The sequence below is a fragment of the Alosa pseudoharengus genome, unplaced genomic scaffold (genome assembly GCF_046254945.1).
Source record: "Alosa pseudoharengus isolate Yale_2024_CS ecotype anadromous, Long Island Sound unplaced genomic scaffold, YU_APseudo_1.1 YU_APseudo_1.1_scf_1, whole genome shotgun sequence".
In the NCBI taxonomy this organism is placed as follows: domain Eukaryota; kingdom Metazoa; phylum Chordata; class Actinopteri; order Clupeiformes; family Clupeidae; genus Alosa; species Alosa pseudoharengus.
In genome coordinates, this window is record NW_027468564.1 from 6,811,347 (window position 1) to 6,833,678 (window position 22,332).

Sequence of the window (22,332 nt, forward strand, 5' to 3'; positions counted from 1 at the left end):
CGGTGTTCTATACAGTAGATAGATATATAGATGGATAGATAGATACTTTATTGATCCCCAAGGGGAAATTCAGGTTCATTATCCCTTACATACCATCTGTAGGTACCATCTGTAGGTACCATCTATAGAGAAATAGCCTGGACATGACAGTATTCTCATTATGGACTCATTTGGCTAATCACTGGGAATTTATCTTCTTGCAGTAACACTTCTGCAGCCTGAAGTCTGACTTAGGGTTAATGTGTAGGAGCCACGCTACAAGTTGCCTACACCGCTGTGAACCTTTTGTAGTTGTGCGTTGGTCTGTCTGTGTAGCTGTGAACCTTTTGTAGTTGTGTGTTGGTCTATCTGTGTAGCTGTGAATCTTTTGTAGTTGTGCGTTGGTCTGTGTGTGTAGCTGTGAACCTTTTTTTTTAGTTGCGCGTTGGTCTGTGTGTGTAGCTGTGTCTGTGGAGGTTTGCAGTTCTCCACCAAAATGCTAGAAGTGACTCCATAGACTGCCATGATTACAGTTACATGTAAAGTGGCCTTTCTGGTGTAGAATCTGTACAGAGGAATATACTGAATATACTGTATATTCTGAATTTCTGATAACCTTGATAAAAACATATTAGGTTAGGAGATAGAGAAAAATACATTCTACAATGAAGTACAGTTAAGAACAAAATTATTCATACTTCTGGCAAATATTGATTCAATGTTGATTTTCTCTTTAATGTTTGTTCTGACTGAAAATGGCACTGCCACATGCCAAAAGGTTGTATGACAATGTGGTAGAAACATGGAATCAAAAAAGAAGCATTCCATCTGTTTTAATATTTTTATTAAAAATGGCGTGTCCAAAATTATTCATACCCCTTTTTAAATAATCAATGGACACATATTTATTTGCATTCACAGCTCTCAAAATGGTTCTTATAACACCTACCAAGCCTCTCCATGTCTCCATTATGATTCTACACTGCACCTTTTTAACAGCAATCTGGGTTTTGAGTCATGAATGATTCCATGTTTCTACCACATTGTCTTACAACCGGCATGTGGCAGTGTCATTTTCAGTCAGAACAAACATATTGTTAAAGAGAAAATCAACATTAAATCAATATTTGCCAGGGGTATGAGTCATTTTGTTCTTAACTGTATGTATTACTGATGTAAGTGTCAAGAAATTTACAGAGGAATGAGTTTATCTACACTCTAAAATGTGTCCCTGTTAAATAAATAACTGGCAGTAGGGTTGCCATTATTTTCCTGTTATTTTAACAGTGCACTACTGTGAAGTGGCACACTCCATAGACTGCCATGAATACAGCAGGTTGCCTACACCACTGTGAGCCTGTGTAAATTAACGGCACTACACCACTGTGAACCTGTGTAAATTAACGGCACTACACCAATGTGAACCTGTGTAAATTAACGGCACTACACCACTGTGAACCTGTGTGAATTAACGGCACTACACCACTGTGAGCCTGTGTAAATTAACGGCAACTTTTAGAGTGCAGCTCAGGTTCTTGTCTCTTTATATAACCAGCCCACAGATACACAGACCTCCATCTCCAGTGCCCAGCTGTGTGTCCATGAAGAGTGATCGGTCCATGGATGATATGCCCCAATTCAGCAGTGAACCAGTTCCATCAGGTCTAATGTGAGTAGTCATCAGTCTGTTGACATGTCAGTCACATGAAATTCTACACTCACTGTCTCTCTCTTTCTCTCTCTCACTCACACACACACACTGACACACAAAACACACACAAGGAAATTGGATGGATGAGATGTAAAGGACTGACCTCTCCTAAATGGCAGACACCATGTAGAGATGTACTGTATATGTTATACGTTATAGGAAAACAATGGGATATGCTAGTTGGTTCATTGTGTGAGAGAGAGAGAGAGAGAGAGATTAATTCTAAAATGGAGCATGTATTGTTGTTTACTCCGCAGAGGAATTAGTTGATGTTAATCCGTTTCTTGTGTCTCTTTATGTAACCAGACCTCCATCTCCAGTGCCCAGCTGTGTGTCCATGAAGAGTGATAAGTCCATGGGTGATATGCCCGACTTCAGCAGTGAACCAGTTCCATCAGGTCTAATGTGAGTCGTCATCAGTCTGTGGACATGTCAGTCACATGAAATTCTACACTCACACACACACACACACACACACAGCACCTTACAGTATATACAAAACTATCAACTGTCAACTCTCAACTATGACTGTGTCTACATACAGTTTATGAGCATGGCTTCTATCAGATGATCTCCAATTACATTTAAAAACTAGCTAAATAAATAATCTTCTCACTGTAATTGCAGAAGATCACAAAGACCTGATTTCCTCAGTTCTGCTGAAGTGTTCTATTGGCTTGTTATCTTTACACATGCACAGTTCAGGGGTGACATGCATAGACCTTGTGGCTCCTTGTAAAACAGCTGGGGAGTTGATATAGTGTGTTTAATGCTTTATCATGTCAAAGAACCTGACCCTACCTAACCTGATAGGAGGAGAAATATATGACATGGAGACACGTCGGGCTATCTTCACTTGAAAGGAATTTCCCCTTGGGGATCAATAAAGTATCTATATAGTACTATCTATTTATCTAAGGAGAGAGCAGACCCACAGCGCTTCTCAAGTTCTCGAGGACATTGTCTGGAATCTTATCTGTAGAAACATCAGTGTCTCCCATATTCTGAAAAGTTTGCCATGACGTTGGCAAATCAGTGTTGTTAGGAATTTCATCTGTGTTAACAGCAACATCTTTCACATCAACATTTTCACTGAACTGCAAAGTCTTTCAATTTCCTCCATTTTCTTTTTAAGTATTAAAGACATAAGGCCTTACATAATTTGAAGCCGTTTTTGTTTTGGCTTAGGCCTACGCATTCCAGTGTAAATCCACCGATCATATCATCTAATTTTCGCTACAGTCAATTGTGATCCCTTTACTTCCTAGCTTGTGTAGTATGCCATGGCCATCCAATTTTTTTCCCCATGCACCTAATAAAATTATTTCACCTAAATGTCCACAGTTGTTCAAATTTTAGAATATTTTTGGTGAAATTTTAATAGCCTACACATCTTCAAGAAGTTTTAAATGTACTCACCAAAATTCAGAAATTTAGATGCATCGTACGGTCACGTAAAGGAGTTGCCACTGAAATGACATGACATGTTGGCTATCCTCACTTGAAAGGAGAGGGCAGGCCCACAACGTTTCTCACATACTGTATATCCTCATGTTTTAAGTCAGGATGTGTCCTGGATACAGTCGCTATAGCACCCACAGGTTTTTGCCTCCTTGCTAACTCAGGTTTCATGCTGGTGCTGCTCTACCAAGTGAAGACCGATGTGGCACTGTTCAGTACTCACAACAAAAATTACATTTGCATGCAGATAACTCTGCCAGTTCAATATACAAATATGAACAATATACATGTGTAGACTAGGGCTGTCACTTTTGTGAAAAATTCCCGTTCGATTTTTGAGACATAAGTGTTCATTGAATCAATTGTAAAATCGATTTTCTATGTCTAAAGACGTTTGCTTTTTCAAAGCCATATATAGGCCAATCCACGGACAACTTACAGGCATTAGGATGAACGTAAAGAGTGCGCTTGAAGACACACAAGCCAGCAATATTTCTGATGATTTATATTAGCGTTTACTTTCGTGCGCAATTACAAACAGGAATGCAACATTCTCGAAAAACAATAAGCAGAGTGGACTGCCATAACATCAGTGAAAAACATTACTGCATGCTTCAACGTGGCTGTTTACGATTAAAAATGTCAAAAAAATTTCGCCTACATAGGAACTCACGACTGCACAGTTTGCGTACCGCTTTGTCCTTCTCCATAGTTTGATCTACCCAAAACCTGAAGTGCTTCCATATCTCAAGTTATTAGGGCTTATCACTCGTCTCTCACATGTCGATCGCGTTGTCCTCCATTTTTGGGCAAAACACCAGCAGCACAGCAGCCAGTTTCCGGTGCATAAAATTGGTGGGAATTTTGTTTTCAGCCTACTGCACTTTTGGAATTCTTTATTTTCTTTTTCTGCTTGTTTGTGGGTTTTGTTACCACTATCTTTTTTATTTGTTTAATTCTTTTAAAATAAAGTGTACATATTTGGTTAAAATCGATTCCCTATTTTAGTTTTCGAAACTTGTGTTGGTTGGTCCAATCGATTGTGCAATCGATTTTCAAACATAAAGTGACCGCCCTAGTGTAGACAATAAATGAGAATAGACATTTATATACAATCATATACATTTGTATACAACTGAGTATCTAACAACATGAATGGCAAAGGGAACCTACACAAGTTAATTATCTGCCTTCATGTTCATCTCATGCATCCTTCAGTCTGACTCAGGATCAGTCCAGCTGTGAGCAGGTATTGAGGGACCCAGCCATCACCACCTGTGCACACCTCTGCAAACAAGGTGAGCTCACTGACCACTGTCACAGGTATTTGATCACACTTAACTGTTCAGAGCTAATGGGGACTCTTCATTAAGACTCTTGAGTGTGCAGAACTATATACTGATAAACTGGATAGTAACTAATGACTTCAAAGTTGCATTGTTCAATTTTGCCAAGCAGGTGATGAGGTCCTGAAGAAAGTTATAGAGACTCATAAAGCCAGTCTGAAGAAGAGGTTTGAGAACATATCTGAAGGCATTATCAAACCTAAGACACTCCTCAACGAGATCTACACAGAGCTCTACATCACAGAGGGAGAGAGTGAAGGGGTGAATAAGGAACATGAGGTGTGGCAGGTAGAGTCAGCATCTAGATCTCAATCCACAGAAGACACACCAGTCAACTGCAATGATATCTTCAAGCCCTTACCTGGACAGGAGAAACACATCAGAACTGTGATGACCAAAGGTGTTGCTGGCATTGGAAAAACAGTCTCAGTGCAAAAGTTCATTCTTGATTGGACAGATGGGGTAGCCAATAAGGATGTAGATTTTATGTTCCCCCTTTCTTTCCGTGAGCTGAATTTAGTCAGGGGGGATGATCAGTACAGTCTTCACAGGCTCCTGCTGGACTTCCACCCTGAGCTGAAGGAGCTGAATGATGGTGAAGGATACAAAGACTGTCGGGTTGTTTTCATCTTTGATGGTTTGGATGAGAGTCGGTTGACTCTGGATCTGGAACAGAACAGTAAGTTGTCTGATGTCAAACAAAGATCATCAGTGGATGTTCTGATGACGAGCCTCATTCAGGGAACTCTGCTTCCCTCTGCACTCATCTGGATAACCTCACGACCAGCAGCAGCTAGTCAGATTCCTGCTCAGTACATCGACCAGGTAACAGAAGTACGAGGATTTAATGACCAACAGAAGGAAGAATACTTCAGAAAGAGAATCAGTGATGGGAGTCAGGCCAACAGAATCATCTCACATATTCAGGCATCCAGGAGTCTCCACATTATGTGCCACATTCCAGTATTCTGTTGGATAGCAGTTACTGTACTTCAGCAGATGCTGGAAAGGAAAAACATCAAAGACATTCCCAAAACGCTGACTGAGATGTTCATACACTTCTTGCTCATCCAGACCACAAGAAAGGATCAGAAGTATCAGTGTGGACCGGAAACGGATACAGAGAAACTTCTGGAATCTCAAAGAAACATTTTACTTAAGCTGGCAGAACTGGCTTTCAAGAATCTAGAGAATGGCAACCTCATGTTTTATGAGGAAGACCTGAGAGAGTGTGGCATTGATGTCAGTGAAGCCTCAGTGTACTCTGGCATGTGCACTGAAATCTTCAAGACTGAATCTGTGGAATCTCGACAAAAGAAGGTCTACTGCTTTGTGCATCTTAGTGTCCAGGAGTTTCTGGCAGCTGTGTTTGTGTTTCACTCTTATTTGGCGGAGAACCTTGAGGCACTGAAATCCCTCATCAGTGATGAGCGTAGAGATGAACTCAATCCATCATTTTTATCTTCTTTTCAATCAGCACTAAGATTAAAACCTCAAGACAACTTGCATGTTTTACTTAAGAGTGCAGTTGATAAGGCTTTGGAGAGCCATAACGGACACCTGGATCTCTTCCTTCGCTTCCTTATGGGCATTTCTCTGGAGGGCAATCACCGACTTCTGCGAGGTCTACTGAGCCGCACACACAACAGCTCAAAAAGCATCAAGGAAACATGTCAGTACATGAAGAAGCTCAACAGAGAAGGTCTCTCTCCTGAACGATGCATCAATCTTTTCCACTGCTTATTTGAAATGAAGGATGATTCCATGCACAAAGAAATTCAGACATACTTGTCATCACCAAAGAACATCAAACAGAAGTTGTCTCCTGCCCACTGTTCAGCACTGGCCCACATGCTTCTGATGTCTGAGGATGTGCTGGATGAGATTGACCTGAAGAAATACAACACATCAGATGAGGGACGCAGGAGACTGATCCCAGCTGTGAGGTGCTGCAGAAAGGCACGGTGAGTTTTTGATGGAGAGACTGTGCTAACTATAGTGACTACATATAATGTTAAGTCACTAGTCTACTATTAGCTGTGGTGAACCCAGACTAATCTGTTCTTTGACAGGCATCAATGGGATCTTTTCCAGGGACCGTATTCACAAAGAATTTTAAGGCTAAAAGTAGCTCCTAACTGCCGAATTTAGGAGAAACTCCTAAAAATAATGGGTGTGTCACTCGTAACTTTAGGACTCTTAATTGTTTTGACTAAGAGTAATTCACAAAGCATTTTAGCCCTAAAAGTAGCACCTAAGTCTGGGACAGCTTAAAAGAAGTCGAGAGGACTCCTAACTCTCAAACAATCCTAAGGCGCTTTTTGTGGCATTTCACGTCACGATGCCGATGTTTTGAAATGAACATGCGGTTCCAGGAGCTGTCAATCGCGAGGGAATAATTGTGCATTGTAATTAAGGGATGCAATAATACCACCAACAACCAAAACCATTCATTGCATGTAAACTAAATGTAACGTTTTATTGTAAATCAAATTGTTTCTCCTCTTTGCCAATGTAAGCCTATGTGTCTTCTTAAAGATTCATTTAAAACCTGTTGCAAAGATACTGCTTCAAATTGCAAAGATAGGCCTACTGTATTTCATTATGCTACTAGGCTATTTGTTTTGTCTTACTCTTTATTCATTTAGGCCATTTATTAATCATTGTGCATCCTTCATAGCACTTGTGTAGTGCACGCATTCTCACCAGCAAAGACCTGTCACCTGTCACTCATCATCATAGGGGAGGTTTTTACCATCATTCCCACATTATAATCATTTGCCAATTAAGATGGTCACTTCAATCAAGCTCGTGCATGAGTAATGATGTCAACCATAACAACAGAGCTAGAGTTAGGAGTTGTCACTTTTCCTTACTAAGAGTAGGTCTGAAAGCCTTTGTGAATATTTTTTAAGAGAAAACTCCTAGGTGTAAGTTTTTAGGCCTACAATGCACAATTATTCCCTTTTTCAATTGAGAGCTCCTGTAACCGTAACATCGCAACGTGACGTGAAATGCCACAAAAAGCGACTTAGGATTGTTTGTGAATAGGTCTTAGTGAGTTAGAAGTCCTCTCGACTTCTTCTAAGCTGTATTGATGTGTAATACCCATTTTATAAGTATCTTTACTGTTTTAAAAATGCAAGATGGTGTACACTTGATATATTTTGATGTTATGAAGTGGGAAATTCCATCTTCATTACAGGATTGTGGTTGATTGTGTGGCATAAATAAATTGCTTATATGTATACAGTGTGTGTGTGTGTGTGTGTGTGTGTGTGTGTATGTGTATGTAATTTGGCATGGGAATGATCTGCGAAAGATCACTTGATTGTGTTGATTTATCGGGGCACATATCCCTTACATTTATCCATCTCTGCAATATTTTGTCTTTATTTGTGTTGTTATGCAGACTTGCTGAATGCAAACTCTCAGAGAAGTCCTGTGGAATTGTGGCTGCTGTTCTACAGTCACCAAACTCCCTGACAGAGCTGGACCTGAATCACAACGACCTGGGGGATTCTGGAGTTCAGCTTCTCTCTAAGGGACTATCTAGTCCTAACTGCAAACTGCAGACATTAAGGTTGGTGTTAGACATGTCTTTGTAAAGGATTATTTTTAGGACTAGTGTGGCACATTATGGTTTGGTTGGTGTTTTATATGTGTTTTAAGGCCTGTCCACACCAAGTCCAATTTTTCGGATGAAATTCACACAAAATTAAGCAGGTTAATAAACACAGTTATTCTAATTAGTCTGTACTCACCGAGGACGGAATTTGTTGCAATGAAAAAAAAACATTCGAAACTGTCTCGTTTGATGTGAAATATTGTATGCGATAGAGGTCCTGACCAATCAAATAATGATTTTGCAGGGTTCCGATATCATCGATGTCATGGTTTTGAAAGTGGGATGAAAAAGTAACTAAAAAGGCTACAAGCTGTCATAACAGTTAAGTGTAGTAAAGTTAAGTCGTACAGTCACTGAGGTCGATAGTCACGTATCGTAAACATGCTAATTACCAACCAATTATTTTGAAAATTCTAAAACAACTATGTTTTTTAACACTTCAAAATAACATTTGATAAATGAACCTTACATTTTTCAGTAACCATAGGTGTGTAGATTTGAACAAAATCTAGTTTGGTTCTTACCAGTGTTGGTCAAGTTACTTGGAAAAAGTAATTAGTTACTGATTACTGATTACTTATCCAAGAAAGTAATCTAGTTACTTTAATGATTACTTATTTTCAAAAGTAATTAGTTACTTTACTAATTACTTTACTTAGTTACTTTACAAAAACACACTAGCTATACACAACCTGAATACACTTTTTTAAAACTTGGTTTTATTAGTTTCAATCTTAACTTTTTTGTGTGTATACTATTCGAATAGATGTAAATAAAATACAGCAAAAAAAATATTAAAACCATAGTCTCTATTAACATTTACATCTTTTAACAGTTGCAGTGCAGAGAGGAGTAATGCATTTACCAAAACAAAAAATGCTGTTGCATGCCACATGTAGGCTGTTCTAATGTCAAGAAGAGTATGTGTTTGAACTGTGTGTGCAGTGCCGCTGCTGGCTATTTTGGTGCCCAAAGCAGAACTGTTAGTTTAAAATATTTCTTAAGAAATACTACTAATTTGATGCAGTTTAACTCATTTATAAATGGTGCGCTGTCACTTAAAGAGCATCTACAAAACTCTCATAATGATCAGCTCCATTCAAATATAAGCCTATGGCTAGTCCACAAACTCCACATTTGGGACTATATTAGCAATAGTCATGATATTAAGTTGGTATAAACAGCTAGCTAGACATTTTGTTTGCAATTAAAAGTGATAGCCTATATGAGCCTGGTAGCACCTATCTGAGTGGAATGTGTTTCAATCGGCATAGGCTACTGTGCTTCATGTAAATGCTTAGTTTAAGGCAGTGGTTCTCAAACTTTTTCTTTCATTCCCCACTTTGATCAAGGGGGCCTTTTCGAGCCCCACCTCTCCCTCATCGCTCTAAGAAAGTGGTAGGTCAAGCTTATAATTGTCAAATGTATTGAAATAATGACAAGTTCTAAATATATATCCTCTTCAGCAGAGTTAAAATCAGCTGGTGCTGCAGATATTATAATAAATAAATACATAATGTGCCATTGTAAATTAAACACATATTTCTGTTTTCCGGCAAAATATTAGGAAGCATAGGCCAATATTTTACTGTACAATACAATTACATTGTACAATATATTCAATGAAATACCAATATGCTGCATTAAATGGATCCATAATCCAGTCATACTGAGCACTGCTGGTTGGGAAATATTTTTGAAATAAACTTTGCAGGGATGTGATGTAGGCCTACTGTTTAATACATGGGATCACAAGAGTGGCTCTCAAAGCGTTTCAGCGATTTCACTCAGATTCTCAAAGGCATACTGTTGCGATCGAGGCGCCTGTCCCATACCTCAAGTTTTTTGGTGAATGCAGTAATCTTATCTGCTAGGTGAGGTAGGTGCTTGTCTTTGCCTTGTAACTGGAGATTTAACTCATTGAGCTTTCCAAATATATCGCTAAGATAGGCCAGCTTCAAGAAATGTGTGAACGTGCTTGCAGATTCAAACATGCGCTCACGCTGCCTTGACACGAGCGCTTCCCTATGAATAACACAGTGCGTCCATTGCACATCGGGTGCTACCTGGGCCTAGGCTACAGATAAAAAAAATTCTGTTTTCCTCCTGTTTTTCGCGCCCCACCTGGCATGTCTCCGCGACCCAGTAGAGAAACGCTGGTTTAAGGGAAACGAATTATTGAAGACTTCAACACTCACCAGCCCCATAACAAAAAGGCAAAGACCACATTATGTTTTTGCCCATTTTCCAAATCACAGTGAATGCAGCCAGAATATTATAATGCCCTGGCTTCTGTTATAACGGGCCAGTAGGCTACAGGGAACCCGCAACGTCCTCTATTTTCACCTGTTGCTGCAGCCGTCATGTCGGGATCTGGGGGTGTCTCAATGAGTTTCACATTCCTGTGCCGGCTTGCTAGGTGCTTGCTCAGATTTGAGGTGGAATTTTTCGCTGTAGACAACATTTTTATTCCCACGAAGAGTGTAGGCTACAGTGTTAATGTTTTTTTCGTAATGTCTGAACTGCAATGAATTAAATGCTCCATGTTCGCGCTCTCTCCCGCACTCCATGTCTTGCACACGTGTGTCTGTTGTTTACATCTATATCGCCAGCTATAGCCTACATCATTGTCACGAGTTAGTCTCACAAAATCCATATGGCAAAATCCCAAATTCTTTTACTGTCTATGGCAAAATCACGTTTATTAACGCAGTAACGCAGGCTGCTTGCAGGAAAGTAAAAGTAATCTAATTACTGTTTTTGCAATTGTAATCCCTTACTTTACTCGTTACTTGAAAAAAGTAATTGGATTACAGTAACGCGTTACTTCTAACGCGTTACTGCCCATCACTGGTTCTTACCGGGGCTTTTACTGCCTGAAATATCCGATTTTTTTACCACGCCCAGTTTAGTGCTGGGCTGGTGGGTACCTATTCCTAACACACGGTTAGCCTGAGAATTCATATCGCAATTCAAAATTCCACTGGAGCTCCAAGCAGATTTGTACACACAGCCTTACAAGACTGATACACTTATGCTGTGGGTGCTTGCGTTTCTTTAGGAATCTGCCGTCTTGGTTTGTATAGAAATGAATATTAAGTGACACATACACGTAAGAGGTTGGTCATACGGGACGGTTGGTAATACGTGACGTTCCGATATTCTTTTCAGGACGTGGCAGTTGCTTGAGGGAAGTTAACTATCACGTTAATGTTGAAGTCATTTGGTGGCTGAAGCGGTAACTGCAAGTGCTAAATAGAACAAAATTTTCAGAAAATGTGTTAACTTTATTTAAAACTTGTCTTTAGTGGGCATCTTTGCACTGCAGAATATAATATCATGTTTTATATAACATAATGCATACGAAAGCTAGAAAATATACACACAATTTGAATGGTGTAAACTGGAACTTAAGTTTTATATTCCTATAAAGCTTTAATCATCTGAACCTGAGCTGGACATTTCTTTTTTTTTTTTTGCATTTAAATTCTAGCATTATGCTATTTCAATGATAATGGTAGGACAGGCTATTATATGGTTTAGCAATTTGCAAAGTAGTCTAATGTACTGATAAACATTTTATAAATGTTTATATTTATTCATTGTGTATCAAGAAGAATGGGTGTAAATTAGGGCTGTCAAAATAACTGATTAATTTAGATTAATTAATTTGAGAAAAAATAACTGATTAAAAAAATTAATCGATACCGTATGACCTTTGACCCTGAGCCGTTCTAGTCAGTAAAAATTAGACTGTAAAATGAAGGAGAGAGAAGAAAACGTGCTGCCTGGATCATTGATTGGAACATTTACTTTATAAAAATGGCCTGATGGTGTTAAAAATAAAGTGTTGAAAATAAAGTCCTCTGCAATGTCTGCAGCAAGGAATTTGCATATCACCGGAGTTCATCAACTCTATAGTCGCACATCAATGCAAAGAAATAAGTGTTGACATTGAGGGGAGTGTTAATTTATTTTCATTGTGTCCCCTAGGTTATATCTGTGGCCTGAAATGCCTTGTATGTGAAAAAAAAAACTTCTTCCCGAAGCACTGTTGAATTTATTTCCTCAGCATATTAGGTCATATCATAGATTATTATGCCCATTATTTGAACAGTGAAAATAATAATAAAAGAGTTTTTTAACTTTAATGTCACTAATGCTGATTATTCAATGATTCATTTGAATTTAAATAGTTTAAATACTTTCGCAGCAAAAATTATATATGCGATTAATTTAAATTAATTAATCACAGAGTATGTAATTAATTCGATTATTTTTTTTAATCGATTGACAGCCCTAGTGTAAATAGCAGACAGAGCTGTAACACATTTTTCTCATTTCTCTCCTTGGTTCTGAAAATTCAATAGGAGTGCACACTGTAGGCCTACTGTAGCCAGGGCACAGACAGATAGGTCTTTTCTGTTTTCATTAGGCTATTGTCTACACAGAGATCATAGGCTATAAGGCTACATCTTATTGATTAAATTCAAAGCTAATTTTAATAGCCTAGAAATCTAGACGCACCCTAGCGGCAGCAAATATGTTATTGCCTAGTCTGGCTTGTCAGGCTATAATTTTAATGTTTATCACAGTGAACTACCACCATTAGCAAGCTGGTGTCTTGCAGATTCACGTGCTGTGCCTGTGGCCACTGAGTGAAAGCATAATGTAGCCTACTGTAAACAGAGAACGACGTGTGGAGTTGGGTTAGTTAAACAACTACAGTAGCCTATGTTGTCGGCTTATGACAATTTAGAAAAGGTTTGCCTACTCTGTTTTATGAACTAGGTCTACTAACCTAAGCTACCTATATGGTAACCTAAACAGAATATGTTATGAACGTTCAGCCTTAGATTTTCGAAGCTGCCAGGTTATTGAAATGGATGGACCATGACCTGGTTAAAACGGGTTTGATAGTCTACTTCATTAAACATGAAACAACTTTAAACATTGTATTCTCTATCTCTAAGCTGAATACTATTGCATGTTCAGATAGGCTAACTGCCAAGTGACCTTACCTTAAACAACACGCATAGCCTATGCTGCATTTCAAATAGGAAGCGCACGCGGCTTAAAACGTCCATGTTAAACAACGAACCAATGAGTGAGGCGGTTCAAACATGGCCAGGCCCAGGCAGACTAGCCTTAAAAGTTTTTTCAGAGGCCAGATGTGATGGATGATGATAAATTGGTAACGTCTGAAGCCTCAGATGTCCGGTCAACTCCACCACCACCAGATAAAAAGCAGAAGTGTCGGGCGTATCTGTCGGAATCAGTGACATTGGAAGTTGAGTTGCGGGGGGTGCGGCCGCTCCAAGAGTTCTTTACCCAAAGCATAGGCTACAGTAGGTCTATGCGTTCTCTGTCTATGATCTGCAGGGTTAGGGCCTCCTCGACGAGGCTGGTCCGCGGATAATTTCCGGCACAATTAAACGGTATCATTGAACCGCGGCCGAAAGAAAAAGAAAACATTTCCCAGAATAGGAAACATTTCTTAATTTATTGTTATCAAATAAAGATATAGCATTAGGGGGTAGTGGTGTGAGCGCTCATTCTTGTGTGTGCGCATCTGTGTAAGTTAAACAGTCACCACTGGAGATAACGGGGGTCAGTGTTTATACCGGATCTGTGTTTGCATATTTAATACGTTTCATACACGTGTTTCAACACTGCATTTCGGTCATTGCTTTTACCTTACGCATGCCAGTTATGTATCCACCAGCTGCCTGCCTGCAGCCTACTTCCAAAACTCCAAAGCTGCTTGCTGTCAGATTTGGTTCCGAGGGAACAAGTTCAGTCTATCAACAACACTCAATAACAGTTTATGTGATGTGTTAATCAATTAAATTCCCAACAATTTCACAACAGCTAGTTCTGGAGTAGGCCATTCATCTAGCCCGCTTGCTTACGACGAGACTCAGGCTGCGCAGTTGCCATCCGCTTCCTTATTTGGGTTTTGGGTTGCCAGGTTTTAGCCTATGACAAAACGGTTGAAATTGAAACTAAGTGATCGTGTATGTGTAGGGTGTATTTCATACACAATCTGGCAACCTGAATGCATCAATGATTTTAAAATGAAGTTTGATGGCCATTACGGGAGTTTTCCGGGAGAAATAACAAAACGGGAGGGTGCTGGGAGATGACCTTGAAATACGGGAGAAACCCGGGAAAAACAGGAGTGTTGACAGGTATGCTCATCACACAGACATCAGAAGTATCACATCACATGAAAGAGCTTTTTTTCAGCTTTTAAACGATGTTAGCTGCTAATTGCTGTGGTGAACGGTTTGTGAGGAAAGTAAATATTATAAGGGTAAGGCTATTTGCACCCCTGGTACAATTAGCAGTGTATGCTATTCGTACCCTAGTATGCTATTCGTACCCTGGTGCAATTAGAAGTGAATTATATTCATACCCCGGTGCACACAGCAACGTGTCCTATTAGTACCCCGTCTGGTACAAATATCAATGCTATTCGTACCCCGGTGCACACAGCAATGTGTTGTTCTATTAATACCCCGTCTGGTACAAATACCAGTGTATGCTATGTGTACCAGTGTATTTATTCTGGCATATTGATCACACAATGTAATAACTAGATGTACCGCTCAAAATATGACCGCCACCCAGTCCAGCACATTTTTTCCACAAAAATAAGTCACGCTTGTCAAATTGTGTTCATTTCCTACTTTGTTCCTTTTTTGTGTGTTTGTAATTGAGTGTGTGCAGAGTGTGTGGTTGTTTTTGTGTATATGTGTTTTGTGTGTGTGCGTGTGTGTGTGTGTGTGTGTGTGTGTTTATGTGTTTGTGTGCGTGTAGTGTGTGTCGTGTGTGTCCATGTACTGTATGTGTGTGTGCGTGTGTGTGCGTGTGTGTGTGTGTGTGTGTGTGTGTTTATGTGTCTTTGTGTATGTGTGTTTTTATGTTTGTGTGTGTGTGTGTGTGTGTCTGTGTGTATGTGTGTGTGTGTGTCTTTATGTATGTGTAGATAAATAAAGCAAATCAGGGAGCCACCTACTCTTTGCGATAAGTGCCATGCGATCTTTAACAACCATGGTGAGTCAGGACCTCAATTTAACATTCATGCAAAGGAAAACGTCTCCTGCAGTACAGTGTCCCTGTCACTGCAATAGGACATTGGGATTGATATTTGTTTGGTGGCTTTTGGCCACAGGGAAGAGTGCCACCTACTGGCCAGCCACCAACACCACTTCCAGCAGGAACCTACTCTTGCAAGGAGGTTTCTTATCCAAGTACTAAGCCTGCTTAGCTTCAGTAATTCAGCAAAGTCAGGGTATCTGCTGGTCTGGCTGCTGGCTAAAAACAAAAGGTGAAAGGCATATATATACCCCTTCGTGCCTGTCCTTCTCTTCCTTTCTTCAGAGCACATCTCAAGACCTTTCTGTTTAATGATCACTTCTCCTCCACACCCAACACATAGTTCCATACAGATAACTTGTCTTTGTTGTATTGTTTTGTTTGTTTGTTATTGTGTTTCCCTGCCTTTGTCTCTGTTGTATTGTTTGTTTGTTTGTTATTGTGTTTCCCTGCCTTCCTACTATGTAAAGCGACCTTGGGTTTGAGAAAGGTGCTATATAAAATAAACTTATTATTATTATTATTATTATTATTATTATTATATGATTCTAACCGTTTCACTGAATTGCATTATGCACACTCAATTCTGGTATCTGCTAGACAACAAGTACCAAAAACATGATTAGTTCATAGATTTCACATGTAAAATACATTTTATACAACCCCACCCCCATCTTGCCTGTTCATAATTCTGAGAAATTCTTGAATTGTGTGCATGTACATGTTTGTGTGTGTGTGTGCGCGTGCATGTCCTTGTGGGTGTGCCTGTGTGCGTGCATGTGCATGCATGCATACATATGTCTACTGTGTGTGTATGTGTTATACATATGTTTACTGTGAATGTATGTGATCACTTGATTGTGTTGATTTATCGGGGCACATTGTATCCCTTACATTTATACATCTCTGCAATATTTTGTCTTTATTTGTGTTGTTATGCAGACTTGCTGAATGCAAACTCTCAGAGAAGTCCTGTGGAATTGTGGCTGCTGTTCTACAGTCACCAAACTCCCTGACAGAGCTGGACCTAAGTCACAATGACCTGGGGGATTCTGGAGTTCAGCTTCTCTCTAAGGGACTGTCTAGCCCTAACTTCAAACTGCAGACATTAAGGTTGGTGTTAGATATGTCTTTGTAAAGGATTATTATTATCTTGAATTTCCCCTGGGGATCAATAAAGTATCTATCTATCTATTAGGACTAGTGTGGCACATTATGGTTTGGTTGGTGTTTTATGTGTCTTAAGGCCTGTCCACACCAAATCCAATTTTTCGGATGAAATTCACACAAAAATAAGCAGGTTAATAAACACAGTTATTCTAATTAGTCTGTACCTCACTGAGGACGAAATTAAAATGAAAAAAAAAAAAAAATGCAATAATAAAAAAAATAATAATTTGAAACTGTCTCGTTTGATGTGAAATTTCGTATGCAATAGAGTTCCTGACCAATTAAATAATGGCTTTTTATAGGGTTCCGATGTCAGCGATGTCATAAGTAGAATGACAAGCAGAAAAGGCTGACACAATGTATGATATTGTATTGTATGATATTGTATATGAGATATGTCTCATTAGGCCTATATGCCAAAGTCACAAAGAATTTATGTTACATCAGACTTTCCCAGGTTTTCAAGAGTGAGAACTCCACCACAGACAGCTTTCCCCACCACCTAACCATCATTTCACACAAGGACGTCGTTAGACCCAGAGCCTTATAGAAAGAGAGTTGCGACAATGGGTGTTCAAAATTCGTTAAGGTCACGTGGTTCATGTAAACTTCAAAAAGTTCCCGGAAGTGATTGACAATAGATTAGAATGCATTAAATAGGCTACTGTTCAATGATCGACAGAGACACGATTTTGGGTAATTGACAGTCAATAAATGCATTGATATACAGTATTTATAACACAGTGTATTTATTGTGTAAACTGTCTTGTTATCCTACTATTACAACAATATTAAATTAAATTCCAGACCTTATATCGTAGCCTGCTAAATATCGGAAAGTGACCTTTTTTTCTCCCTTTTACGTATGTGTCACTTAATATTAGGCCTCATTGCTGTACAAAACCAAGACGGGAGATTCTTTAGAGAACGCTTTGCACCCACCCAAGTGTATCTAAATTAACGTTATCGTTATAAAAAAAAAATGACCTTGTACGTAACTCGAAAAGCTGTAAACAGTTTTTTTGAGACTGTAGCCTACAAAAGGGCATGGAGCTCCAGTGAAATTTTGATTTTGCAACTAGAAACTATAACACAGCTAGTCTAACATTAACTTGTTTTGAGTTTTCTCCCCAGCCTTTTCTCTGGTAGCCTTGTTGGATACTGAGCTGAGCTAATGAGCCTATCGTCGCGGGAGAATAAAAAAAAAGTTTTTTAACTCCAGTGTAATGGTGGGCATGTTAAGTTAACCATGGCATTACCTACACACTAACCCCATGGTAATGCGAGTGATCATTATAAAATATAAAACGTGACATGTAAGTCCTTCGATAAATAACCAGGCTATGAACTCATAAACATGAACAGCATTTAGTCATCGTTTGTCATTCACCGTGCTGTGAACAGCATTAAGATGCTAGGCTAAAGAGCTTATTCAGACAGGTGAGCACCTGGGAATGGTTGTGCATCGTGTCAGAAAATAGCAATTTGATCAGTGATCATGCATCATATGAGCGCAAGCTTGGTTTGAAACTTTCTGGGGATGGGGATTTTACACGATCCTTCATCACTGGGCTAGTGTGCCCTGCTGTGTTACTATGACCGTGCTGATGCTAACAGCTGCAGCTCCCTCAAATCTAGGTTCTCATGCATATTAGGCTAGCTTTTGCCAATGAAAATGAATGCAAAATAATAATTAAAAAAAAAACAGCCCTACTCCTAACTGAAGAAACGTTTACGTTACCAACAATGTTAACAACAAACTCAGCTTCACTGCTGCAAGTACAAAGTTGGCTTTAAATACGCTTTGCCATATTTAACAAACCAGTTAGCTTTGTGATAAAATCTTACCTTTTATGTGTTTAGTCCACTGAAAGTTACGGAGCCCCCCTGGGGACAGGGTGGGCAATATTTTTAGACCGCACTTTTGCGTTCCCACGCAATACTTTTTGCGTTCCCTCGCAATACTTTTGCGTTCCCACGCAATACTTTTGCGTTCCCTCACAATAGTTTTTGCGTTCCCTCGCAATACTTTTGCGTTCCCTCGCAATAGTTTGGAGTGGGCTATTGCAGGGCTCTGTATTCCCAGTCAGGCGTAGGAGACACACAGGTCCGTTGGTTCGCACATCATGGATAACCTCAACTTGATTAAGTTTTACTTTAACATGGGGCTCACATACAAAAATATGCTGGAGGCTTTGGCGGTGAGACACAATGTGGTTATGTGCTTGAAGACTCTGAAGCGTATTTTAAAGAAAAACGGTCTGTTTCGGCGGAGATATGATGCACTAGCGGTTCCCAAACTTTTTCCCCCGCGGACCACCTTCTACATCCTGACTCGGCTCGCGTACCCCCACCATCCAACACATAAAAAAGTAACACATTCTATTGACGCATTCCAGGCATCGTGTTTAATTAGCCGCCCTACATGATAACAAAATCAAAATGTGCAACTGGTCTATGAGCTCTCATGCTAAAAAAACAAACAGTGTGGAGAACCACATTAGAATGGTTAGATAGCATCTCACTGCAGACCACGCACTGTGGCTTTGGGCAGTCTGTCTCCCAATCCACGTGAAGCCTAGGGCTATATGCCTCACAGGCTTGGAATTTCACCATTCTGGGGACAAGGCCACTTGGCCTTCAGTTGGGCATATTTGGTGGGGGGCACAAAGGCCACATGTCAGGGCACCAAGGCCAAAGTTAACTATACAGTAGTAGGCTATAAAAATGATCAAAGTTGTATTTAGCCTATTCACTGCAGTAGACCTGCATCACTGTATGAAACATTGCAAAAACATGAAACATGACATATTACAAATAACTTTAAATCATCTGATCATCTAATAAAAACAGATATCTAGGCTATATATAAAATTTATTTTATATTTGGCCTGCTATGAAATCATGTATTGAACAATTTAAATGTAGCACAGCTCAGCTTTAAGAAACTCAAATAGCCTAGAAGATGCCGTGCGCTTTATCCGGGGCCAGCCTGGACCAGTAGCCTAGCCAAGCCTATGATAGCGCGCCTCTTACGTGAATGGGATCTGCGTACAAAGCCCCCAACAAACCAGAGGAAGAAAAAGGTTTTCTTAACACCAAAACTATTGCAAGGGAACGCAAAAGTATTGCGTGGGAACGCAAAAACTATTGCGAGGGAACGCAAAAGTATTGCGTGGGAACGCAAAAACTATTGCGAGGGAACGCAAAAGTATTGCGTGGGAACGCAAAAAGTGCGGTCTAAAAATATTGCCCACCCTGTCCCCAGGGGGGCTCCGTAGAAAGTTACCCACGTATCAAACGATTAAATCCACAGTTATGGAGGAGCTGTTTTGGGGTTAGCAGTTGCACTTTATCCCACTTTTGCTGCCCTTTTTAAAATTAAACCACTTCCATAGCCTAGATGAGCATTGCGCATAACGTTACAACTATGTTGACTACATGAAGATGAGCTAAATGCCCAAGACACGTCACGTCATAAAAGTTGTAGGCTACAAACCCAAAAACGTAATGACAGCTTGTTCGTGGTGTAGCCTAGTGCTGCCTAATTGAATTGAAATGGGATAGGCAAGGTTTATCTTGTATTAGGTTATTATGTGTGGCAAATTTATTGGGCTTCAGCCTCTTCATTTATTTGATAAGGAACTGATAAAAACTGAGCAGCAGAAAAGCTGTCATAGTCGATACATAAATAGTTATTATAATTAGGTTATTAATACTATTACTTTACTACTATTACTGTTATCACTGTTATTATTTGGATGAGCCAATAATGTAAATCTGAGTCTGAAATGTTGGCTACAAACAGTCAATGCTGCTGTAACTGCACTGCTGCTATTATTAATTGTTAACTTCTGGGAACTATTTGAGCCTTCCATTAGCCGCCATTGTTGAAAAAAAAATGGAACATTAGCGTCAGTGGAGATGTCGCAACTCTCTATCTGTATGGCTCTGGTTAGACCTATTTTGGGGGGGCTGAAGCCACCCTAAGATGATCAAAAGCCCCCTAAAAATATATAGTAATAATATATGCGTCCAAATTCACATCCATTATTCTCTGCTGAATAGCTCACGGAGTACTTATCTCACATAAATCAAGATGTCAAACTAAAGAGCGGAACCGTAGCATTCCAATGATATTAGCGGCTAGGTGCTGTGAAAAATGGTTCACACGAAAATTAACGTTGGGCATACATGACATTTCATCATATTTAGATTCACAGCACACAGCGCTTCGTCCATCTCCACCCATTACTGTCGGTGGTATATCTCACAAACTCAATGCATGGTAAATCATATAGGCTATCAGGATAAACAGTAGACCTTATCGAACACGACAATATAAAGCATTATATTGTACAGTAGCCGTTCTCGTTCCCGAGTTTTGAAATTGCAGCAACTTTCTACATGGTATCCAACTTTGGGCTGAAATTCTAATGTAGCCTAATAGCAGCCCAAAATAAAGAACCTGCCTTCCATATCAAAGAATCAAAAGTTGATCATGGCATGCACAGATCAACTGTGCTTTTGAATAGATATTTCTACCAGCATGCTTCAGGTGACATGAATGCAACAATCATGAGACACAAAGTATTTTCACTTGACATAAAGGCTGACATAATATAAATGCATGCATGATCATCATATTTTCCCAGATATGGGTAGCCTATTGTCTTGAAAACGATATAGCCTAGCATAATAGAGGGCCCTTACAATGATCAAAGACCTTAGTAGTAAAATTACACTGAAAATACTAAGGAAGGACTTAGTATACTGAAAGGACTAATTTGATATTTTACAGTGGGTACCAGGCCCGGAGTGGGTAATCGGGAGAATTTCCGGTGGGCCGCTTCACTTTTGGGACGGTCGAAGGAAAAATATTGACATTTGCCACGTTAATCTATCTTCTCTTAAAGTTTGCTACTGTTGTGCCTGCCCGGCTCAAGGCAAACATAACATAAAAGGGGAGACCACACGCTGCTCAAAATTAAGAAGATATTTATTAAAAAAATGAACTATGTACAAAAGTCAGTGAATGAAGAGTAAAGCAAGACTGTAGTGTATGTCAGTATAGTGAGGTGAAGTGCGAAACCAAAAGAAACGAACAGGGCACAGCCCGCCCGGCCGCAACGACAGCACCCCGCAACTCTGGAACGGCAGTCAGCGGAAGCGGAGAGAGAGCGAGAGAGCGAGAGAGATCGAAGCAGGCTCCCTGGACCCACTTATATCCTGCCCTAATCGCTGGCGCAATTAGCCCACGCCATTCTGCAGAGCTCCCCCTGTAGGCCACACAAAGAACAGCAGCAGAGCCAACACAGACAAAGAGCAGGAAGCGCGACAAGACCCAGCACTGACCAGCTGGGGCGTCACACTACACACGTTCGCATTCTATGCCTAACACCGCAGCCTCTGCATTGGTTGTTCTCCCCTCCCAAGAGTTTTGGTTGGGTCCATATAGCCCGTCTTTTCTAAAAAGTTTAGATGTCAGCCGGGCCGGCCCTACCGTAGTGATAAACGTCAGGGAGGATGGATGGTAGAAAGAGGCCTTGAGGGACTGAAAAGGGCCAAGTAAAAAATATGAAAAGTATTGGAGGAAAATGCTGCCAAATGTGCCAAGCTTCCAGATTTTTTTTGAAGAAGACAAACATAAGTGGCAACTGGTAAAGAGAGATAGCCATGATTATAGCAGCGTAATTATTGGGATAATGGGCTATGGACGTTGTAGCATTGGCAACCTATTCACAAGCAACATATTAAATTAATTAAAATATTAGCCTTTTTGTATCATCCATTCATAGACTTTGCAAATAGTATGCAAATATTGATTACAAAACTCAAGCTGGATCTGTATGCAGTAGTCTAGGCCTAAAAACAAAAGTAGCCTCTGAGCAGCAGATCAGCCAGTCCCCCGCTGAAAATGATCAGCCCGAAATTAG

The 22,332-nt window shown here is 39.9% G+C and overlaps 1 protein-coding gene across 2 annotated transcripts in view; it reads left to right on the top strand.

Moving 5' to 3' along the window:
* Window positions 1-22,332, top strand: part of LOC143135392 (NACHT, LRR and PYD domains-containing protein 12-like) — a 270,809-nt gene that overhangs the window by 239,694 nt on the left and 8,783 nt on the right. The window contains exons 9-14 of one of the 2 annotated variants that reach the window (XM_076296080.1): window positions 1,550-1,648; window positions 1,997-2,095; window positions 4,370-4,449; window positions 4,607-6,461; window positions 7,910-8,080; window positions 16,169-16,339. In XM_076296080.1, coding sequence (XP_076152195.1) covers window positions 1,550-1,648; window positions 1,997-2,095; window positions 4,370-4,449; window positions 4,607-6,461; window positions 7,910-8,080; window positions 16,169-16,339 — 2,475 coding nt within the window. The remainder of the gene's footprint in view (window positions 1-1,549; window positions 1,649-1,996; window positions 2,096-4,369; window positions 4,450-4,606; window positions 6,462-7,909; window positions 8,081-16,168; window positions 16,340-22,332) is intronic. The other variant, XM_076296074.1, reaches the window with a different exon arrangement.